Raw genomic sequence first — 25,513 nt, forward strand, 5'->3', positions numbered from 1 at the left:
GGTTGGGCTAGGATGAGTTTTTCTAGATGGGGGACGATTATGAAATTAGTACAGGAAACTAGGGAATGTTTGCATCTTGGAACATATGGACAGTTATGAGAAAAAAAACATTGAAGTTAGTTGATACAATGATAAGAAGAAAAATTAGTGTAATGTGCCTCCAAGAGACTAAGTGGGTAGGGGAGACAGCTAGAGAAATCGGAAAATCAGGTTTTAAACTTTGGTACACTGGAAAAGAAAAAACATAAAAATGGGGTGGGAATCATTGTGGACAAGGACCTTAAAGATGATGTGGTTGATGTTAAAGAATCTGGGATATGATCATCAAAATCAACATAACTATAGACCAAGAGTTAGTAAATGTCATTAGTGCATATGCTTCCTAGTCAGGCTTAATAAAAACTAAGAGCTTGAAAGAACATTTATAAGAGCTAATTTGAATGGCCACATAGGAAAGGACAGTAAAGGGTATGAGAGGATACATGGAGGCCTTGGGTGTGGAGATTAAATGAGTTTGATAGTATGATTTTTGATTTTGCCATGTCATATGATATTGTTATAATGAATACTTGCTTAAGAAAAGAGAAAAACATATAGGGCCCACTTAGTTGTGGAAAATATTTTTCCGTTTTTCAATTTTTAGTTTTCCAAAGAATTATATAAAATTTAATATATTTTTAAAATTTTCAAGATTTGTATTAAAAATGTAAAAAAATAAAGAGTTTGTTTAAATATGCAAAATAATATTTTATTTTTTATTTCTAGATTTCAAAATAATCACAAAGAGGACAAAGTGTTTACCAATTTTCACCAAAATTTATATAATGTAATATTTCAACTCGTGGGCTTGAGGTTTAAATTTGGATTTATGTGGATTTAGAAAAAAATATATACCCAATCATAAAAATTAAAGTCCCATAGACTAATTCTATGCATCCCTACGCAAAGTATGGGTTAGAAATCTAGGAAAATAAATAAAGGATTGTTAATGGTGTTAAAATGTCAATCCCGAATATCTTTGTAAATAAAATACAAATTAGGAAAGTGGGTAATTATAGGGGATTTGATATTATTCAATAGGAAATTGTTTCCTTGTTTAGAATAGGTAATTGTATTATATATTGGTTTGTACGTAAGAACAAAAATATAGAAGAAATATTTGTTTCCAATCATTTCTTCTTTCATGGTATCAGAGCTAGGGTTTCTTAAACCCAGCTAAACAATGGCTGACCGCAGAGACTCTACCTCCTCTGCAAATATCACCGGCGATTCAGAGGTCACGTCCGGTGGCAGTACGAATGATAACACAGTCTTTCCACTCTCATTGGAAAAGCTAAACAGAAAAAATTTCCGTGAATGGGCTCAGTCCATGAAACTGGTGATTGAGGGAAAAGGAAAGCTTGGTTACCTTACCGGCGAGCGAAGGAAACCAGATCCTTCCGACGCTGTAGCCTTGCAAAGATGGAGGTCCGAAAATTCCATGGTCACGGCTTGGCTTGTCAATTCGATGCAACCATCAATCGGAAAATTTTTTTTTTTTTTTTGCCGACGGCGAAGGTGGTCTGGGAAGCCGTACGAGAGACGTACTCCGATGGCGAAAGTTACTCCCAAATCTTCGACATCAAGACCCGATTGTGGCAGATGAGGCAAGGCGAGAGAGGGGTTACCGAGTATTTCATGGAGATGAGTCATCTCTGGCTTTACCTCGATCTGAGCATCAACGAAGAGTGGGAGTGCTCCGGCGATAGCACGGGATACCGCAGGAGGCTCGAAAACGAGTGGGTCTTCGAGTTTCTTGCCGACCTGAATCAAGAGCTCGACGACGTGAGGGGACGGATCCTTGGCCGGCCGGCGATCTCTCCCTTCAACCTGAGAAGTCTTCGCAGAGGTCCGGAGGGAGGAGAACAGGAGACGGGTGATGTTGCGGCCCCAAAATGAATCCGTTGGGCTAGACTCGACTGTACAAGGATCCGCCCAAAAATTAGATGGGCTACACGCTGGGCCGAATGCCTTAACTCTTACATTAAAAGGCCCAGGAGGACCTAGTCAACGACCACAAGAGGAAAAATATGATGTGAACATTGTCGAAAAAAAGGTCATTCAAAAAATACTTGTTGGGAGATTCATGGAAAATCGGCAGACTGGAAATCGAGACAATACCACAAAAATCGTGGGTACCAGGCCAGCACTGGCGGATCCACTGAAAGATCCCAAGGAGAGAACAATGATACCCCGTCCGGCAGTGTCTTCAGTCCTGAACAGTTGGATCAGTTATATAAGATGTTTTCATCAATGCAAACATCGGGTCAGTCTTCCTCTGGTTTCCTGGTTCTCTGGCTCATCAAGGTAATCATCAGTCAACTTTAAAAACCACATCTTGTTACAAATGCCCTTGGATCATTGATTCGGGTGCATCTGATCATATGACTGGGTCATATCAATATTTTTCATCCTACTCCCCATATGCTGGGAATTTGAAGGTAAAAATTGCAGATGGATCTCTCTCACCAGTTGCTGGAAAAGGAAGTATTCGCATTTCTGATTCCTTAACTTTACAATCAGTCTTACATGTCCCCAAGTTATCGTGCAATCTGTTATCTATCAGTCAGTTAACAAAAGACTCAAATTGTTCCGCTAAATTTGTTTCCTCCCATTGTGTTTTTCAGGACCTATCATCGGGGAAGACGATCGGCACTGCTAAAGCGTATGAGGGACTCTACTACTTTGAGGAGGCAAGTTTGAGTGAACTATATAATGCTGCAATTTGTGATTCTGCATCTACTTCTAGAAATAGTCAACTTTTGTTCTGGCATTCACGGATGGGTCATCCCAACTTTCAATATTTAAAACGTTTGTTTCCTTCTTGTTGTTCAAATAAAATGGCTTCTGAGTTTCAATGTGAAGTGTGTGAGCTTGCTAAACATCGTCGTACTTCATTTCCATCATCCATATACAAACCATCTTGCCCATTTGCTATGTTTCACAGTGATGTATAGGGTCCCTCACGTTCCCTAAATCGCACCAATACAAAATGGTTTGTGACCTTTATTGATGACCATACTAGTCTTTGTTGGGTCTACTTACTGAAAGACAAAACTGAAGTCCGCTCCATTTTTATCAATTTTCATACCATGATTCATACACAGTTCCAGACTCATATTTAGATTCTACGTACTGATAATGGTACAGAATATTTCAATACCATCCTGGGAACTTTTCTTCAAGATCATGGGATTGTTCATCAAAGTTCTTGTGTGGATACCCGTCAACAAAATGGGGTTGCTGAATGGAAAAATAGACATATACTTGAAGTAGCCCGGGCTTTAATGTTTACTACCCACATGAAACATTATTTTTGTGGCGATGCTATCTTAACAGCCACACATCTCATTAATCGAATGCCAAGTCGAGCACTCTCATTTGTCACTCCTCTTCAGAAATTTCAGGAACACTTTCCTACCTCTCGCCTCCCTTCCAATCTCCCACTGAAAATTTTTGGCTGTACTGTTTTTGTTCATGTCCATGCACACCATCGCGATAAATTGGATCCTCGTGCTATTAAATGTGTCTTCATTGGTTATGCACCCACCCAAAAAGGCTACAAATGCTATGATCCGGTCTCCAAACGACTGTTCATTAGTCTTGATGTCACCTTTTTCGAAAGCACTCCTTATTTCTCAAAGCCCTCTCTTCAGGGGGAGAAATGGAGGAGTGAAGATCGGTTCTTTGATCCTTTTACTATTGAATCTGTGGTTACTCTAGTTACTTCATTCCCTGACCCATCTATTGAGTCTTCCATTACATTACTTCCCGACTTGCCAAAGACAACTGAACACCTAGCCTCGGGGGGAGATGTAGGAGAACAAAACAACGTAGATATACTGATTTACTCAAGAAAGCCGAAAACAAAGGAGAGGGAGAATGTCATACCCGAAGCACCAAGAGTGTTGGAACCGGTGATGGCTCTGAATAATCATGAGCCCTTGACTTATCCTGATCTGGTAATTGGGTCTTTCTCTGATAATTCTGCACCTGGTGATACCAATCTACCTATTGTAATCAGAAAACAAACCAGGTCATGTACTCAATATCCTTGGTCGAAATACATGTCTTATAAAAGCTTGTCTACAGGATATTGTGTGTTTGTCTCTTGTCTTGACAGGATGAAAGTACCAAAAAACATTCAGGAAGCTCTAGAAATACCAGAATGGAGAGAGGCAGTCTTGGAAGAAATGCGAGCCCTAGAAAAAATTGGAACTTGGAAGTTGACAGATCTACCGAAAGGGAAGAAGCCAGTAGGTCGTAAATGGGTTTTCACAGTGAAATGTAAATCTGATGGAACAGTTGAAAGATATAAAGCTAGACTTGTTGCAAAAGGCTTTACACAAATCTACGGCATTGACTATACTGAGACATTTGCACCAGTGGCAAACTTAAATACAGTTCAGGTTCTCTTGTCCCTGGCAGCCAATTTAGATTGACCACTACAACAACTTGATATTACAAATGCTTTCTTAAATGGAGAATTAGAAGAGGCAGTTTACATGACTATACCACCAGGATTCAGTAGAACAGGTGAAGAAAACAGAGTGTGTAAACTAAAGAAATCGTTATATGGCCTCAAACAATCTCCGAGAGCGTGGTTCGACAGATTCGCAAAGGTACTAAAAAATCAAGGGTATCGACAAGGGCAATCAAACCATACACTGTTCTTCCAACAGTCTGAAGGAGGTAAGAAAACAATTCTAATAGTGTATGTTGATGATATAATCCTTACTGGTGATGATACTGTAGAAATGGAAAGATTGAAGAAGGTTCTGGCTACTGAATTTGAAGTTAAAGACTTGGGACAGATGCGGTATTTTTTGGGCATGGAAGTGGAAAGAACAAAAAAGGGGATTAGTGTTTCTCAGCGAAAGTATGTTATTGACCTCCTAGTTGAAACTGGCATGCTAGGGTGCAAACCCAGCGAAACCTGATAGAAATAGTAAAGAGGGTTGAAGATTGTGGAAAACCAGTAGAAAAGGAGAGGTATCAGAGATTGGTTGGCAAACTGATCTACCTATCACATGCTAGACCAGATATTGCATTTGCAGTTAGTGTAGTTAGTCAACACATGCATTCACCAATGGAAGTTCACTTCGATGCTGTATACAAGATCCTTAGATATCTCAAGGGATCCTCGGGAAGAGGACTTTCTTTAAGAAATGTGAAAGCAAGGAAGTAGAGATCTTTATAGATGCAAATTGGGCAGGATCAGTGGAAGATAGAAGGTCCACCATAGGATATTGTACATTCGTTTCGGGAAATCTTGTGACTTGGAGAAGCAGAAAATAGAATGTGGTGGCTCGTAGTAGTGCTGAAGCTGAATTCAGGGTAGTCGCTCAAGTGATTTGTGAAGGATTGTGGTTACGAAAACTATTGGAGGAATTACGGGTACCGGTGAACCTTCCTATCAAACTCTACAGTGACAATAAGGCAGCTATTAGCATCTCTCTTAATCCAGTCCAACATGACAGGACCAAACATGTGGAGGTAGACAGACACTTCATCAAAGAAAAAATTGAAGAAGGAATTATATGTATGATTTATGTACCAACCAAGGAACAAACTGCAGATATCCTCAGTAAAGGCTTGGGTTGACAAATTTTTGATGATCTTATTAGCAAGTTGGAGATGATTAATATTTATGATCCAACTTGAGAGGGAGTGTTAAAATGTCGACCCCGAATATCTTTGTAAATAAAATACAAATTAAGAAAGTGGGTAATTATGGGTGATTTGATATTATTCAATAGGAAATTGTTTCCTTGTTTAGAATAGGTTATTGTATTATATATTGGATTGTACGTAAGAACCTCCTGTTATGCCAGTTGACTGTTACCCGCCCCCATGCACCAGCTGGCTGCTGGCAGTCCCAACCCCACTTGCAACGTAGGCCACGTAGTGCGTTAGTGAGGAAAAGTGAGTTTGTTGCTATTAGGGGCTGTAAAAGGGGTAAAGGTAGGCAAAAATAATTGAAATGCAATAGTAAGGATTTAATAACTCTGAATTTGTCAAAGGAAATTGTCCATGATCGCATAAATTGGCGAAAAAGGATCTATATTGCTAGCTCACCTAGTGGGACTTAAAGCTTGTTTTGTTATTGTAGCATGTTTTGACCCCTTCTCTAGACCATATTATCAAGCTATTGGGCATGTTTTCTGCTCAAACATCCAACCTTTTTCAACCATGCACTCGTGTTAATCCGTTAGTTGTTGTTTGGTGTTCGTAAAGGCTATTTGTGAGTCTCTTGGAAGGTTTGTTATATCAGTTCATTGATAGTTGGCCTCATTCATTGCTATTTGTGAGTCTCTTGGAAGGTTGTTTCAGTTGTTCACCTTGTTTATTGTTGTCCCAATTAGTTTTAATTGTTCTTCTTGTTTGATAGTGGTGTGGTTGCTGGTTTTTGAGTTTTGAGGTGGAGTCTATGAATCCCAAAAACATGTTTCCTTTCATTGCTGCCACAAATAACAACTGAAATGTTGGATGGAAAGAATTATGTTCAGTGGTCTAAGGCTCTTTGAGTTTATTTAGCAGGATTAGGAAAATCTGAATACTTGCTCCAATCTAGTCCTTCTGATGAGAAGAGAAAGAAGTGTGGATTTAGGAAGATGCCTTGATTATTTCCCTATTGTGGAATTTGATGGAGCCATAGATTGCACGGATGTGCATGCATCTTGATTCATGGTATGAGATTTGGGGTTATGCCAAGCTTTTGTACTCTAGTAACATTAAACGTATGTATGATTTATCCTAGGAGTACTTTCAGTTGCAACGAGGAGATGGGAGCATTACTGATTATTTTGGAGAGATGAAATATGTTCATGAGCTTAACATCGTGCAACCTATAATTGCTAATGTTTGTGGGATGCAGAAGCAAAGGGAGCAGATGACAGTTCTTCATATTTTAACAGGTTTGAAACCCGAGTTTGAGGTAGTTTGGTCCCAAATATTTGGTAGTGTAGAGTTGTCGTCATTTGCGATGCTTATTCTCGCATCCTTCGTGCTTCATTCAGCACGCAGTTTGCCGCTTGTGTTTGGTTTGGAGAGGACAGCTTTTGCCTTGCATGGTGATTCTACTTTTCAAACAAACAACCGTAGAAGTTATCAAGGTGGTTCAAGTAGTCATGGTGATAGAGATGGACGAGGTAGGGGTGCTACTCGCAAGTGCGCTTATTGTGGATGAGGTAATCATACTATTGAGTTAGTGTTAGGATCTCCATGGTAAACCTTCACATGTTGCCAATGCAGCCACCACCGACTATACACCTTTGAGGCCAAGTGGGGGGCAACATAGTATATCTATGTCAGAGGAAGAGTATTCCAACTTCCAACTATATCGAGCGTCTAACAAGCTTCTTGTCCATTGCATCTCTTGCCCAAATAGGTAATCCCACAGCATGCCTGCCATCTAGTACTTCTTGTCCTAGTCTTGGGGTTATGGACTCAGCTACCATTGATCATATCATAGGTATGCTTAATTTCTCTGTTGTCCAGTATCCTGAAAACTTACCTTTTGTTACTCTTGTTGATGGTTCCACCACTGTTGTTAAAGGATTTGGGGCTAGAAATCCCACTTCTTCTATTTATGTTCCTTTGGTTTTCTATATACCCAAGTTTCCTTTCAGTCTTATGTCAATCCACAAGATTACCAAATCCACACCTCTCCAAATTCATTGTTGCCTTCGTCATCCTTTGTTGGAAATTTTGAAACAACTAGTTCTTGATTTGAATTATGTGTCTAGTCTTGATTGTGAGTCTTGTCAGTTGGAAAAGCATCATCGTGCCCCTTTTGTTCCCGAGTCAATAAATGGGCTGCGAGCCCCTTCATATTAGTTCATTATTATGTTTGGGGTCCTAGTAGAGTTGTGTGCAAGTTAGGTTTCTGGTACTTTGTAACCTTTGTGGATGATTGTTCTAGGATGACTTTGCTATATTTGACAAAAGACCATTTTGAGTTATTTCGTATCTTTTGTGTCTTTTGTTCTGAAATAAAACTCAATTTGGTAATTGTTTGCTAGTTTGAGTACCTCAAAATGATAATGCTAGAGAGTATTTTAGTATTTAATTGTCTACTTAGATGACTCAAGTTGGTATATTTCATCAATCATCCTATGTCACACTCCTCAACAAGATAGTGTTGTAGAGATGAAAAATAGATGTATTTTTGAAATCACTTGCACCTTACTTTATCATATGCATGTACCTAAAATGTTTTGGAGTGATGTTGTACTGGCCGATTGCTATCTCATCAAAAGGATGTCGTCCTATGTTCTTAGTAACAAAATTCTCTACTTCATTTTTTTTCTTAATTCATCTTTATTTTCTTTACCCCTTGTATATTCGGGTGCATGTCCTTTGTTAATCAACTAACTCATGAGGCAGATAAGTTGGATCCTCGTGCTATAAAATGTGTATTTATGGGCTACTGATATATTCAAAAGGAATATCGTTATAGTCCTACTCTTCATCGTTTCTTTGTTTTCGCAAATGTTACCTTCTTTTAGTCTATCCTATACTACACTTAATCTGTGAGTGCTTTGATCTCAATGGGCCTCTTCCTCTACCTGATCTTCCAGATTCTAGTGTGTTGTCCTTACCAAATCAACCACCTGTGTCTCCATGTAGTTTGAGTCCTTATCATCGTCTCGATTGTCCTAATTTGCAGATGTATTCGTGATGACAACTGCGAGGAAGAGACTCCCCTTAAGCTTCTACTACCACGCCTTTAGTTTCCTTGTTTGATGATCATATTCCCCCCCATGTTGATCCTCTCATTGCTGTGTGGAATGGTAAACGCACATGTACTCAACATCCCATCTCTAACTATGTTTTCTATGAAATCTTATCACCCTCTTATTATTGCTTTGTTACTGCTCTTATCATTTTCTACCCTTCCTAAATCAATTGTGGAAGCCTTAGCCCATTTTGGGTGCAGGAATGTCATGGTTGAATAGATGAATGCTTTACCAGGCAATGATACTTGGTAATTGGTATCTTGTCCTCTTGACAAATCTATGGTTTGTTGTTGTTGGGTATACATAGTGAAAGTCAACCAAGATGGTTTTGTGGCTCGTCTGAAGGCATATCTTGTTGCTAAGGGGTATACTCAGGTGTATGGTTTGGATTATTCCAACACTTTTTCCTTGGTTTCCAAACTTACATCAGTGCATCTGCTCATCTCTGTGGCCACCACTTGTCACTAGTCTTTGCATCAGTTAGATGTGAAGAATGCCTTCTTGTATGGTGATCCTGATGAGGAGGTTTATATGGAGCAACCACTTGGGTTTGTTGCTTATGAGGAGTCGGACTTTTAGCTTAATAAGGCACTATATGGTTTAAAACAGTCTAGCAGAGCATGGTTTGTTGATTTAGTATTGTAGTACTTGAGCTTGGATTCTGATAGTGTGCATTGGATCACACCGTTTTTTATTGCCATACTTCGTTGGGTAGGATCCTTACTGTCTATGTGGATGATATTGTACTTACAGGTGATGATGATCAAGGTATTTAGAGCCTTAAACATTTTTTACAAAAATTTCAAACCAAAGATTTGGGACCGTTGAAGTATTTCTCGGGTATGGAAGTATCCAAATCTTGTATGGGGGAATTGGTTTTTCATTGAGGAAATGTGTTTTTGATTTGTTAGATGAGACTATGTTGTTGGGATCCATACCAGGTGATACACCTATGGATCCTAATAGGAACTTTGTATCGAATATCAGTGATTTGTCACCTAATATTGGACAATATCAAAGACTTGTTGAAAAGTTGAATTATCTCAGTCACTCAGTTGAACATATCTTTTACAGCTGTTGTGAGTCAATTCCTAGATTCTTCGAGGACAAGTCATTGGGATTTAGTAATTTGATTCTTGAGATATCTTAAAGGTGCACCTAGGAGAGGTCTCTTATATGGAGATCAAGGTCACACTTATATTCAAGGATATGCTAATGTAGATTGAGCTGGGTTGCTTTATGAGCGGAGATCCATAACCGGGCACTATTTTTTAATTGGTGGTAATTTGGTTTCTTGGAAGAGTAAGAAACAAACTGTGGTGAGTCACGTGTTGAATCAGTGCATAGGGCCATGGCTCACACTATATGTGAACCTGTTTGGTTGAAGAACAGGTTGGAGGAATTGGGTTTTCCACATTCTCAATCTATGGAGTTGATATGTGATAATCAAGTTGCTCTTCATATTGCCTCCAAACCGGTCTTCCATGAGTGAACGAAATACATTGAAGTTAATTTCCATTTTGTTTAGGAGAAACTTGTGGAGAAGCTCATTACTACCACGTATGTAAAGTCCAATATGCAGCTTGCTGATTTTTTACCAAAACCTTGTGGGGGGCTCATGTTAAATTTATTTGTAACATGCTGGGAGCATATGATATCTATGCTCCAGCTTAATGGGAAGTGTTAATGGTTATTTTTGTCTTTTATTATTGTTAAGTGTGTTAGTGTTATATTAATTAGTAAGAGTTAGTAAGGATATTATGGTTATTAGAATGTATTTGATATGTATTATAAATAGAGAGAGGGATCTATTTTTGAGTTAGATCATTAAATCAAAAATATCAACAAAGTTGTTTTCCAAATTTTCTACATAAATTGAAAAATTTGAAAACAATGTGGCATTTTTGTTATTATTTCAAAAATCAGAAATAAAAAATAAAGTTATTTCCTCCTGCAAATAGTGTCAAACTGCTTATTGTTCATTTATTTCATACAAATGTTAAAATGAAAAGTTAGCTAACATTTTTTTATAATTTTATAGAAAAATAAAATGGAAAATAAACAGTGTTTTCCACAGCTAAACTGGCCCTTGAATAACTTTCAGGGGTGGTAAAGCTATCCTAGGTGAAAGCTTGACTACACATCATAGATTGCTAGTATTAGATATTTGTACGAAAAAATGGAAGAGAAAGAGCAACATAAATCAATGCAAGAAGATTAGGTGGTGGAGTTTGAAGGGAGAGAATATTGTAAAATTTGAAGATAAAATGATCAAAGAGGGTGAGTGGATGATAGGGAACATAGTAAAAATAAATGGTCTGTGGAATAAAATGGCTAACAATATGAAAATGATAGCAAAAGAGATCTTAGGTGAACCAAAAGGAAAATTCTTGGGCAACAAAAAAAGCTGGTGGTTGGATCAAGATGTCCAAGAAGCTGTAAATACAAAAAATAATTTGTTATAAAACATGGCAAAATTGTAGAAATATGGAAAACTTTTAAAAGCATAAAGAAGGCTAAGTAGTGCACTGGTGAGTGGGAGTGAGCTAGCTATTGTTAATGGTACTAGAAGAAGTAGGGTAACTTGGAATGAAATTGTAAGGAAGGATTTAACAGCTCTTAAGTTAGTCGACAAAAATGCCCTTGATTGTGTGAATTGGTGGAAAGGGGTTCGTATAGCTGGACCCACTTAGTGAGATTTAGGGCTTGTTGTTGTTGTGTTGTTATTGATTGGATCCCCGTGCTTTTCACAGTTTAAGCCTCCCACATAGGCTGAGGCATGAAACCACGTTTTAAGAATGAGCAGTTGAACAGGGAATGCATGAAAGGCTGTGCTTTATGTTAGATTTTCATGACTTAGGTGTATTGCTTGTTTTGCGTTGGATAAAGAGTAAACTACATGTTTAGATGAGATTCTATGATTTACTCGATTGAGCAGATTTCCTTACTTTTCTGTAATTGTTTTTTATTTATTTTGCATTGAATTAAGAAATACACATATGCCATAAGTATGTTTTTTAATTTTTGTTCCATTGCTAAGTCTGCTCTTTTTTATGAGGCTATAGTTGCATTGCATGCTGTAAATTAATAAATATAATTCTTGGGACTTAATATCACATTTATTGTTGAATATTGCTGTGTATTGTGCTGCTTGTTGTACTAGACTTTAGGTGGCCATTTTAGCCAAGAGATTCCCACAAGGGATCATTGGCAGGAAATAATGTCTTCATAATATTTGTGAAAACCTTTTTATTTAAGTTCTATACTATACTATCTTTTGTTCTTAGCTTCAAGGAGATTCCAGCATCGCCCGGGGGGTGGGGGGTGGGGGAGGGGGCGGGGGATGCAACTCATATAAGAAAAAATGGATTCTTTCTTAGGCATCCTTCTATTTTCATCAGTTTGTCAATTTTTCTTTTTGGTTGGGTGGGGGATGGACTTGTTTACTACGTGTTATCAGAGTTATTTTTTTTTTTTTTGTAAGAAAGAAATTATGTTGAATCTCTGTCAGTTGTAACTATACTTAGTTGCGTTTGTTCTATCCAATTTAGGATAACTATTTCGAGGAAGCCTTGAAGATGAGAAATCTTCTTGAGGAATTTTCTCGTGATCATGGAATTCGGCCTCCAACCATTCTTGGTGTCAGGGAACATGTATTTACTGGAAGGCATGTTTCCATTTAATCCTTTATGTAGTTCAATACTTCCATGACTGTGAAATATGCTTGTTTAGTTGACCTGTTAATTTATAATGATATGCAGCGTGTCATCTTTAGCATCATTCATGTCTAATCAAGAAACTAGCTTTGTAACTTTGGGCCAGCGTGTTCTTGCAAAGCCTCTGAAGTAAGTTCATGCTAATAGTGTTTATGTTTTAGTTGGCACGTAGAATCTTTTAAATTTAATGTCATTAGAGCTAGATCCTAAGTGGTGTGATATTAAATGACGTTCAGGATCCGCATGCATTATGGCCATCCAGATGTTTTTGACAGAGTTTTTCATATAACCCGGGGTGGTATCAGCAAGGCTTCTCGTATCATCAACATTAGTGAAGATATTTTTGCAGGTATAATTACACGTAAGATAGCGTTATGTTTTTATTACCATCTTGACTTCTGATGGCCCGATGGACTGGTTGAAATTTTTTAAAACTTTAGATGTTTTGAGGAGTTTTCCAAATTCTAGTATTCCTTTTATGCAGAGACTACTTGCTTATGCTTTTAAGGAGTATTACTATCTCTAATTCTTATGTTTCCTTCTTTTTACATGTGAGCGACTACCTATTATTATTATATTTGTTCCTTTGTTACAAATGTGGAATCTGTATGGAATCTTTATGCAAATGTTTTATCAAGTCCTCTTGAGTTTCCCCCTTTTCTATCAAGATTTTTGCGGGGTTTTGCCAATCATAATTGACTTTTGAAATTTTTAGGAGTGTAAGTTACAAGAACGTGGTTCCAAAATAGTCCCTTTCTGTATGTCTGCTTCTAATGTTATTTTAGATGACAAAAGTAGAATGAGATCAGTTTTAAGCAACAGGGATGTTTAAGCTGCTGGGGTGATGATATTTGTAGATGCGGAATGACCTTTTCAGCCTTTAATTTTTTGTTTAGCCAAAAAGTTACAAGCCACAGGGAGACTTAGTTCCTTATTTTGGACTGTCATATTCGTTCCTCATTGAAAATATGATGAGTTTGGAGAATTGTAAATGATTTTCTATCTTAAACCCCAACTTGGAATTGGATGTAAAAATCCAAGTCTCCCACCTTCTCTGTTTATAGCTTTCCAGTTGCATCTTGTGAAGCACTGGATGCTTTCGCTACTATGCTTTATTGCATTTTATCAATTATCATTGGGAGGCGATTGGAGAGGACTTGTATAATGCGAGCAATAATTATGAAACATTTAAGTATATGAAGTATCTCATGTGACAGAGGTTATAGTTGGCCAACTGGTGATGAGCTCTTCCTAACCTTCTTTTGAGCATGGTTCGAACCTCACTATCCTGTTTCCTAATTTTGTAAGAAAACGAGCCTGCCATGTGTTCTTCAAATCATGCTGATGAAAGCAAAGTTGAGATTGTCTTAGGTTACTATGTATTCAAAATGTTGAACACTGGAAATGCAACATGCTCACAGAATAAGTGTAACAGTAATGTTGACATTCAGATGGATGATGGTAACACGTGAAAAACACATCAAAAACATTTGATAATCATCTGAAACTTTGAACCATTTTTAGTACCTTTTATCCCTCTGTCTCGCAAGCTCACTCTCTGCCCCCTCTTTTCTTCTTCTTCCTTTACTGTCTTTATTTATTTATTTTTTTTTTGGAGGGCCGGGCAGTGTTCCTTCTATTTCTCTGGAATGCTTTTAACTAGAAAATTTTTAAAATGGCAAAAGAAATTGGTTTGGGTTTTGCAATTCCTGTTGCCGTATATGTTCAGCTGCTTGTAACCAAAATGAAGAACTGCTTCAAAATTTTTCATACATAACTGACTCTCTGAATTAAACTCAGGATTCAACTCAACATTACGCCAAGGAAATATTACTCATCATGAATACATTCAGGTAAAATCACACCTTTGATTATTGCCTTTGTAAGGGTAGAATTTAACGATAAATTTTTCAGGTTGGCAAAGGACGTGATGTTGGGCTCAATCAAATTGCACTATTTGAGGGGAAAGTCGCTGGCGGTAATGGCGAACAAGTTCTTAGTCGAGATGTTTACAGACTTGGGCAGCTCTTTGATTTCTTCCGGATGCTTTCGTTCTACTTCACTACTGTTGGTTTCTATTTCTGCACCATGGTATGCTACTGCTGAATTGATTGAACATTAGGTTGCTATCATCTTGCTATGTTCTGATCCAGGGTCAAAACCATGGTCTTAAATTTCCATGAAATTGTTGAATTTTCTGGTTTCTGTTACCCTCGAAATCAAAATGGCTGCTGATTTCTGTCTTGCATAATTACTGTCGTAATCTCAAAGAATCATAAAAAAATTATTGAAATCTTGAAATTTTAGCGAAACTTGTCGAAATTTTAACTATACAATGAAATTTCCTCAAAATTCAAATGAGAGATTTAGGAGTGAAGTGAAATTTCTCTCTTAATTTATTATTATTATTTTTATCGAAACAGAAGATTATTACAAGTGCTTTTCAAAGTATATGAAAAATAGACTTACAACAACATTTTATTTAATCATTCATGTCTAAATTATCATTATTTGTATAATAAATAATATTTAATTGATTTATGAATTTCATTTGTATTAATTGAATATCCTTAATCTACATTTTCTTACAAATATGTTTGATACACACTATATTATAACTTTTCCACCTCATACATAATATAGATGAATTTAACTTGTAATATTAGTCCTAATACTTACATTATTATTTATGTTAACCATTTCTAAAGTTTCACAAAGAATTCCATGCTTTACTATTGATTTCCGTTTTTTTTTTAATTCAAATAGAAATTTCCGTACTTTTGGGGCTTCGAAATTTGAGTCGAAATCGAAATTTAAGACCTTGGTCAAAACTAATGAGCTTAAGTTATCATATACAACAATAACAACAAACCAAGATTTGGGTCCCACTAGTTGGGTCAAGTTGTCATATGTGGTTTAAAAATTAATTAGTATTTTAGTTATTTATTTGTCGCCTAGAATATATGTATCATTAGTTATACTTCTTGTGAACGTGATATCCAACTTGATTATCTGGATAATACGTGAGTTCATGCTAGGGCAGGCAAATAGAAAAAATTAAAAGAGAACTTTTGGTCCCAAAAAAAAAACAGTTCTCACAGACTAGGTAGCTATATTATATGTGAAGTTATGATGAGAAAAATACCCAAGAAGCAACCAGATAATAAATACCTTACCCTTACACAACTTACACTGTAAGCTGTTGCCATTCTAGCCCCCTGTTTGCTTCATAGAATGGGATTGAAGTAGGAAAGGAATAGTGGCAGGAATGAAATTTCTATTGGAATTTCATAGAAAATTTCTGTATTTTTGAATCATAACATTTTTTTATGGTTTTGTGAAATATAAAATGGTATATATATATTAATTTTCTGGTTACCCTTTAGAAGTACCATTAATAATATAATTGTTATTGCTGTTGTTTTTATTTTTACTGTTTTCATATATATATATATATATATATATATATATATATATACACACACACACACATATATATATAATTGTAAACAATTATAGTTGCAATATTATTTGTTGCTAGTTACTATAGTTATTTAGTATTTCTCATGTGTGTTATTGTTGTTGTCAGTGACCATGAGATAGTCCGTGAAGTAGTAAGGATAATATGGTCATTGTTATATACTTCACATAATTTTCATATATTATAAATCATGGTCTTTATAGTCTTTTGGTTTTTTCTTTGTTTTTGTCTGGATTTTTCCAGACTTTGTTAAGCACATGTCATATTTATATATATATTATAAAAAAGCATGGTGTTAAATTTCCACAAAATTGTTGAAATTTCCTCTTTCAATCACCCTCAGAATTGAAATGGCAGCTAATTTCTTTCTTACACAAAATTTCAAGAGGTCTAGGGTTCTAGTCTTGTTGCTCGCATTTGTTGTTTAGTTATAAGTTCTAATTTCATATAATGGTTTCATGTATTGTTTGTTTATCTCTCCAAGTTCAATCATAGGTGTGGGGAGTGTGTTAAGGATTGATATGTATTCTTGGCCAACTACCTATTAACTTAAGCATAATGTCTTAATGAAACATTGTATTAACGAATGGTTCCAAGACTTAAACTCTAATTGCCCAAGCCACTGCACGAAGCCTAAAACCCTAAATCTTCTACATGTCTACCAACAGAGGAGGATCATCTGCAGCACCAAAGACTAGAAACAACTCCAAGAGTTGCTGGAAAACACAGCAATCCTTGGAAAATTCTTGAATATCACTATCATTCTGAATCTCAAAAACCGCTTTCTATAACCAATCATGTCTCTGTGTGGGTGTGTTTGTGTGTACATGTGTAATTTTATCACTGGAGGAGGTCCCATGCGCCAGCAGAAGTCAGCAGCTCCAATCCCTTGCGTGATTGCATGAGAGGTTCTTGACAAACTGTTTTTGCTTCGATTTCATTCCAAATGTCCTAAGTACTTCCATACTCCATAATATTTTGTCGGTCATGCCTTTTGTCGAAAGATCCAACCTTTTTTGGTCATTCACTCATGGCACTTTGTTAATGGTTGTTTGTTACCATTAGGGTTGTGTGTTAGTTTCTTGGGGTTGTGACAGTGTTATACTAGTTTATTTATGATTTGTTTGTGGTCGTTTTAGTTTTTCATCTTGTCCATGGTTGTTTAAGTCGTTGACCTTGTTTATTGTTGGTATTGTTTGTGAGTGTTGGCCTGTTGGGATGGATGCCATGAACCCCGAAAATATATTTTTTGTTGTGTGCTTCTAATTTGCTTTCTCTGACAAGGTTGTGTGCGTGCTGGGATGGAGTTCACAAATTCCGAAAGTATGCTTCCCTCATCAGTCACTTGTTCAGCCATTGGAACAGTGTACTATAACCGTCTCAAAGGAGGAGTATTCAAGGTTCCTATATTACCAAGCATCTAAACAATCATCTCATCACATTACATCTTTTGTTTAGAAAGGTAATCCTATAGCATGTATGTCTCATTTGGTTTTTCTCCTACTAGTCCTTGGGTTATTGATTCTACCATTGTTAACCATATGGCATGTGTAACCTACTTCTTTCCTACCCTCTACTCTAGTTTTTTAAAAATGTGCCCTGAGTTACCATGGGTCCACTTCTATTGTTAAGGAGATAGAAATAGTAAATCCTACGCCTTTGGTCTCTCCATTTATTTTGCACATCCTTAAATCCCCCTTCAATCTCATATTTGTTAGTAAGATTATGAAGTCAATAACTTATTCAACCTTCGTTTCTGAATCTATTAATGTTCAGGATCTCAAGATGAGGAAGGTGGTTAGCACAAGATGTGATGCTCGTGGACTTTACTACTTTGAATCACTCTCTCCTTCTATTGCCTGCAGTGTTGTTGCTACAAAACTTCAAATGTAGAATTGCTTCAGTCATCCTTCATTGGACAAGTTAAAACAACTAGTTCCTACTTTGAGTTCTGTCTAACCTTGAGTATGAGTTTGAACCTTCAGGCTCCAATCTTGAACCCTTAACATAAACCTAAAACCCTGTGTGTTTAAACACTAACGCTTAATCCTAAGCCATGAACTCTAAAAACCCTAAAAAACTTAGGGTTTAGGGTTTAGAGTTTTAAGGTTTCTTCAATTGTGAAATCACCATGGTGTTCCCTTTGCTTTCTGAGTCAATAAACAGGCTTTTAACCTTTTTATGCTAGTCCATTCTATTGTTTAGGGTCATAGTTGTGTTATGTCAAAGTTGTGGTTTTGATAATTGTTTAATATCTTTTGTGCCTTATCATCTAAAATAAGAACTCAATTTGATGTACAGGATTCTTTTGTAGAGATAATGCTAACCAGTACTTCAGTACCCCATTTAGTATCTATACAGCGAACTCTGGTATAATCCGTCAGTCATCTTGTGCCCACACTCACAACAAAATGCAGTTCCAGAGTGGACTTGAAGTCATTCGTACCCTGTTGTATCAAATGAATGTCTCCAAGATGTTTGGAGTGATGCCATGCTCACTGCTTGCTGTTTTATCACTTTGAAAATAGAGGAAGAGGCATATCATTGAGGTTAGGTCTTTCAATTCACCAAATACTTTATCAAATCAAGATCCAAAATCAAACCCTAAACCTTAAACCTGCCGCTGTAGAACACCATATGCACCACCGAAGACCAGAAGGCAGTCCAGAAGTTGCCAAAAAAATACAGTCGTCGCCAGAAAAAATTGGAGACTGCTGCTCTTTCAAAAGCTCCAAGAAATACTCCATATTTTGTGAACAATAACCACATAACTCCATACAAAACCCTCCAATATGTAGGTGCATGAAATTTTTGTTGCCGGAGGACCACCCATGTGCTGGCCAATCGCTGGCAGGTCTGTCTCCACGTGCCAGCGCATGAGGCCTTTTCCGGCCAGTTTTTCCTTTGATTTCTTCTAGAATATTTTAAATCCTTTCATAGACCATAATATCAAGTTGTTGGTCATGTTTTTTGTTCAAAGACTCAACCTTTTTCATCATTCACTCATGCCAATTCATTAATTGTTCTTCGGTATTATTAAGGTGATTAGTTGATGCCTTGTGAGAGCGGCTGTGTTTGCAGGCTGTTTTTGGGGGTCTGTGGCAGTGCAATATCTGATTATTGGTGGCTCCTTTGTGGTTGTTTCAGTCAGTCTAAAAGTTCAGTTTTGGAATTCCAAGAGCATTTTGTTTGCTGCTTATTTCTAATTTGCTGCTGTATCAAGGTTGTGTAAGTTTTGGAATAGGGACACCAAATCCTTAAAAGTGTGTTTCGCCCGTTTGTTTCTTGTTCAGGTAAACATCATATTAGAATTGTATAAGAGGAAGAGTATTCAAGGTTCTTATAGTATCTGGCATCCAAGCAAGCATCTCATCACATTGCATCTTTTGCTTAGAGGGGTAATCCTATAGTTTGTATATCATCTGGTGTCTCCCACACTAGTCCTTGAGTTATTGAATCTACTGTCATTGACCATATGACAAGTGTAACCAACTTCTTTTTTGCCCTCCAATGCCCTTTCTCCTTCAAGTTATCCTTGCTGATAGATCTACTACCATAGTTAAGGGGATAGGAACGGTAAATCCTACTCCCTCCATCTCTCTTTCTTCTATTTTGTACATTCCTAATTCCCTTTTCAATCTCATATTAGTTAGCAAGCTTACAGAGTCACTGAATTGTTCTTTAAGTTATTCAAGATCTAAAGACGAGGAATGCAATTGGCACAAGACTTGAGGCTTGTAGACTTTACTACTTTGAGATGCTCTCTCCTCTTATTGCCTACACAACCGTTGCTGCATGAGTTCAAATCCATTTTCGTCTTGGTCATCCATCCTTGGACAAGTAGAAACAGCTAGTTCCTACCTTTTGTTCTATGTCTAATCTTGAGTGTGAATCTTGTCAGTTGGGAATACATCATTCTGTTCCCTTTGCTTCTTGGGTGAACAAACGAGCAGTTAGTCCTTTCATGCTAGCCCATTCCGATGTTTGGGGTCATAGTCATGTCATGTCGAAATTGGGGTTTTGGTACCTTGATACATTTGTCAATGAAGCACCCAATTCACTACCTATATGGCTAGTTCTACTATGATCCATCAACCATCTTGTGCGCATACTCCACAACAAAATGGAGTTATAGAGTGGAAAAATAGACGTATTCCCAAAGTCACTCTCAAATTATGCCCCGAAAGTTTTTTGGAGTAATGTGCCCAGTACTTGCTCTTTTATCAATAAAATGTCGTCCTCTGCCCTTGATGGTAAAATCACATATTCAGTTATCTTCCCTAAGGCTCCTTTGTTCTCCCATCCTCCTCATATATCTGGTTATGTGTCCTTTAGCCGTCAATTAACTCGAAGAAAGAATAAGTTGGATCCTCATGCTATCAAATGTATTTTTCTGGGGTATATACCTATACTCATAAGGGATATCGATGTTATAGCCCTTCTTTACATCGATTTTTTGTCTCTGCTGATGTCACCTTTTTTGATTCTATACCACACTACTCTAATTCCTTGACTTCTGTTCACTTTGATGAGTCCCTTCCTTTTCCTTTCCTTCCAAATCCTAACCTATTATCTATGCCCAAACCTCTTACATTTCACCCAATTTGAGTCTTTTTTGTCTCTTGGATCATCCCAATTTGCAGGTATACACACAGCGACTCAAGGGTGGAGAGCCTCCTCAAAATTCTACTTCTATGCTTATAGTTCCCTCATTAGACGATCCTATTTTCCATGATGTTAATCCTCCTATAGTTGTTCGGAAAGGTAAACACACTTATACAACATCCAATTTCTAATTTTGTTTTCTATGGTTTCTTGTCACCCTTTTCTTAGCATTTTGTTAAGCTCAGTTTTGAAGCCCTATCTCGTTTTGGGTGGAGGATTGCAATGGTTAAAAAATGTGCACGCTTCATGATAATGATACTTGGTATTTGGTTCCACTTCCTCCTGATAAGTCTATTGTTGTACAATGTGAAAGTCAATTCAAATGGTTCTGGGGCTTGTTTGAAGGCCCACCTTGTTTCTAAGGAATATACATAGGTGTATAGTTAGGATTATTTAGAGACATTTTCTCTTGTTTGCCTCAGTATGTTTGTTCATTTCCTTAGTCACTACTTGCCATTGGCCTCTACATTAGTCAGATGCGAAGAATGTTGTATTACATGATGATCTTCAGGAGGAGGTCTATATAGAGCAATCACTTGGGTTCTTTTCTCATGGGGAGTCAAGCTCAATGTATCAATTCAAGAAATCATTATATGGTTTAAAGCAATCTTTCAAAGCATGATTTGGTCGATTCAGTGTTGTAGTACTTAAGTTTGGCCTCCGACGATGTGTAGTAGATGACTCAATATTTATTGTCATACAGTCATACTCCATCCAGAAGGATTTTGCTTATTGTGTATGTGGATGTTATTGTGATTACTAGAGATGATGATCAAGGCATGTAGGATCTAATGTTTTTCCTACAGACTAAATTTGAGACCAAACACTTGGGCCTGTTAAAGTATTTATAGGTTATAAAAGTATTGAGATCTCGTATAGAAATTACCTTGCCTCAATGAAAGTGTGTTCTTGATATTTTAGATAAGACTATGCTGTTGGGATCCAACCCTATTGATACACTCATGGATCCCAACATTAAGTTAGTGCCAGATATGGATGATTTATTGCTTAACCCAGTACCAAACACTTGTTGGAAGGTTGAATTATCTCTTAGTCACTCAACTAAACACATCTTTTGCAAAAGTGTTGGGCCAAGTCACCTCTCGATAGAAGATCCACGACTAGGTCAATCTTTTTTAAAAGGCTCAATCAAGGCTCACCTTGAGGTTTGCCTCTAGGCAACGTATGCCTAAAACTCCTTGAGGCTCAATCTAAGATACCAAATCCCAAAAAGGCTAAAGCATTACACCCTGAGGTTTACGCATTTGCTCGAAAGGCATACCTTCTTTTGCATCTTTTAGTCAAGGTTTCGCATTTTGATGGTGTGATTCTCAAGTTAGATTTGGTTTGAAAAATTTAACTCCATGTTTATATAAAAGGAGTGTCATATTTTGAGTTTATTTCTAAAACTCTTTACGCTCAACCATTCCAAAATAATTGAGAGTTGAATCTTAGATCTTGAAAGTAAGTTGAACTTTGTTAAGCTAGCAATATACGAAGGACCAACATATAGTTTGAAAGTAATATTTTATTTTTGACATTATATTTATGATTTTCTTCTATTTTTGTTTAGTTTTAAAATATATGTAATTTATTTACATAATTTTATCAAAAAAACAAAATTCTTAAAAGGCTTATGCCCCAATGCCTTAATGCTTGTGCCTCACCTTGTAAGGGTTAAAACACCTCGGCTCATACCTTTGCCTTTTAAAACACTGTTGGTGGTAATTTGGTTTCTTAGAAGAGTAAGAAACAAACTACTGTGGCCTGATCCAATGTTGAGTATGGCTTACACTACATATGAACTTGTTTGGTTAAAGAACATGTTAGAAGAACTGGGTTTTCCACATCCTCGGCCTATGGAGCTAATGTGTGATAATTGAGCTATTGTTCATATTGCCTCCAACCCAGTCTTCCACGAGCCGATAAAGCACGTTGAAGTTGATTGTCACTTTGTTCGAGAGAAACTTGTCAAGAAGCTTATCTCAACCACTCATGTGAAGTTTGCTTTGCAACTTGCTGATTTATTCACTAAAGCATTGGGAGGTGCTCATTTGAAATTTATTTGTAAGAAGCTAGCTAGCTTAAGGGGGAGTGTTAATGGTTATTTTAGTTATTTAGCATTATTAGTATGTGCTAGAGTCATGCTAGTGTCAGTTAGTAAGGGTATTATGGTCATTGATATGCACTTGACATATATTGTAAATAGAGGAAGAAGCCAATTGTCACGGTTTCACATCAGATGTGTATTAGGGAGATCACTTTGACAAGAGCGTCAGAGATTGGACGAGAGAGCCTATCACGGTCCAACATATGTGTATTAGGGAGATCTTGGGCTTAAAAGGATGGTTTGGACTCCAACTATGTGAGGCACCTTTTATAGGACAAACCCGTGAGACTAGTGGGTCAAAGCGGACAATACTTCACTGGAGTTGGGCCCAAGACCGTTACACCTATCATTGAGGTTAGGTTTCAATTTACAAAATACTTCAACAAGATGAGATTGGGATGTTTGGATCCAAACATGTTGAAACACCCATGGATCATGACAAGTCAGTTCTAGACATGGGGGCATTTTTTTACTAATGTTGGAAGATATCAGAGAGTTGTCGGAAATTTGAAAACCCAATATATCTTCAAGAACTTGTGTTGCAAGTGACTTTCTTAATTCTCCAAGAACAAGGCAATCGGGTGCAGCCATTTGAATCCTAAAATAACTCAAAGGTGCACTTGGGAGAAGTCTCTTGGGTCAAACTTATGTTCAAGATATACACAAGCAAATTGGGCTTCTGAGAAAAGATTCACTACCAAGTATTGTTTTTTTGTTGGTGGCAACTTGTTACCATGGAGATGTAAGAAACAAACTATGCCCCTTAGTCGAGTATTGAATCAAAGTATTGTTTCTTGGCACACACTACATTTGAGCTTTATTTGGATAAAAAACATGTTAGAGGAACTAGGTTTTCCACATTCCTAGCTTATGGAGATTAATATTGCATCCAATCTGTCTTCCATGAGTGGAAAAAATGCATTGAAGTTAATTGGCACTTTGTTCGAGAAAAACTTGTGCAGAAGATTATTAGAACAATTTATGTGAAGTCTGAATTTCAACTTGCTAATTTACTTAAGTCTGGGGGGCTGCCCGAGTTAAATCCATTTGTAACAACTACAAGTATATGATATCTCCAGCTTGGGGAGGAATGTTACTAGTTATTGTTGTTATTTAGTATTACTAGCATGTGTCTTTGTTGTGTTAGTGAGTGTGACTTTGGAAGTGATAATTTTGTCATTGTAATGTATGTGGTTAATTTTATAAATTGAGGGAGAGTCCTATCCTTGTGATGAGTTCACCCAATATTTTAGCATTATTATTGTCTTTGTTTTTGTTGTACTTTTTATATTATTATTATTATTATTATTATTATTATTATTATTGTTATTGTTGCTACTGTTGTTGTTTTTGTTGTTGTTGCTGCTGCTGTTGGTGCTACTACTACTATTATTATTATTATTATTATTATTATTATTATTATTATTATTATTATCAGTGGAGGTAGAAGGGGAGCCTAAATGCAACAGTAAAGTTGTCGTTGTGTGACCTGGAGGCATGGTCTTAAATTCCCACGAAATTGTCGAAATTTCCAATTTCCGTCACCCTCGAAATCTAAATGGCAGTCGATTTCCGTCTTGCATAATTTCCGTCGAAATCTCAACAAATCATCCGAAATTTATTGAAACCTCGAAATTTTAGTGAAATTTGTTGAAATTTTAACTACACAATGAAATTTCGTCGAAATTCAAATGGGAGATTCAAGAGTGAAGTGAAATTTCTCTTTTAATTTATTTTGTTGAAACAAAAGGTTACCACAAGTGCTTTTGAAATTATATGAAAAAAAAAACTTATGGTAATATTTTATTTAACCATTCATGTCTAAATTTTCATTATTTGTATAATAAATAATATTTAAATGAATTATGAATTTCATTTGCATTAACTGAATCTGTTTAATGTACATTATCTTACAAACATGTTTAATACACATACTATTTTACAACTTTTCCACCCTATACAAAATAGAGATGTATTTAAATTGTAATATATTAGTCTTAAAACTTATATTATTATATTTGTTAACCATTTCTAAAGTTTTATAAAGAATTCCATGCTTTACTACTAGTTTCCGTTATTTTTTCAAATCGAAATTGAAATTGAAATTGAAATCGAAATTTCTGTTCTTTTGGAGCTTCGAAATTTGAGTCGAAATTGAAATTTAAGACCTTTCCTGGAGGTCACGGGTTCAAGGTCTCAAATATTTTGTGAATGGCCGAATCAATTGGCCTTGAGTTCTGAATATTATATATAGACTTTACAAGAATGCTATACATGGAAAGTAAATAAGGTCTAGCATGCAATAGCTTGTCGCCTACAATCATGCTTGGCAGCGTGTGAGTAGGATGTGGAATTTCTAAATTGGACAATGCAACAGTAAGAGCTGAAACATAATTTCTAGAACTTGAAAAGGGAAACCCATACCTATCTGGGGGTACAGACACTCGAGAAGAGCAACGTACCAAAGGCTCTAGTGCTACAACTAACTGAATCTGGAGCGTGGTAGGATCAGATATCAGAGGAGCTACCAGATATCCGAGAACTACTCCTCAAAGGAGGGGAAAATCACTGTAGAAGAGGAGGGTATAGAGGACATTGGAAAGAAATGATGTTTTTCAAAGAAAATAACATTCCTAGAAATGCGTGTACATTGTAATGTAGGATCATAGCAAACAAATCCCTTTTGACACACGTTATATCCCAAGAATGCACATCGAACACATTGAACAGATAATTTATGTCGCTCATGAGGAGGTAAATG

General features: G+C 36.7%; 1 protein-coding gene across 7 annotated transcripts in view; it reads left to right on the forward strand.

Moving 5' to 3' along the window:
- Positions 1-25,513, forward strand: part of LOC131148002 (callose synthase 9) — a 194,605-nt gene that overhangs the window by 130,991 nt on the left and 38,101 nt on the right. For all 7 annotated transcript variants that reach the window (XM_058097727.1, XM_058097729.1, XM_058097730.1 and 4 more), the window contains 5 exons: positions 12,332-12,447; positions 12,542-12,625; positions 12,733-12,845; positions 14,297-14,349; positions 14,411-14,587. In XM_058097727.1, the coding sequence (XP_057953710.1) occupies positions 12,332-12,447; positions 12,542-12,625; positions 12,733-12,845; positions 14,297-14,349; positions 14,411-14,587 (543 nt within the window). The remainder of the gene's footprint in view (positions 1-12,331; positions 12,448-12,541; positions 12,626-12,732; positions 12,846-14,296; positions 14,350-14,410; positions 14,588-25,513) is intronic.

Source organism: Malania oleifera, chromosome 2 (assembly GCF_029873635.1).
Source record: "Malania oleifera isolate guangnan ecotype guangnan chromosome 2, ASM2987363v1, whole genome shotgun sequence".
Lineage (NCBI taxonomy): Eukaryota > Viridiplantae > Streptophyta > Magnoliopsida > Santalales > Ximeniaceae > Malania > Malania oleifera.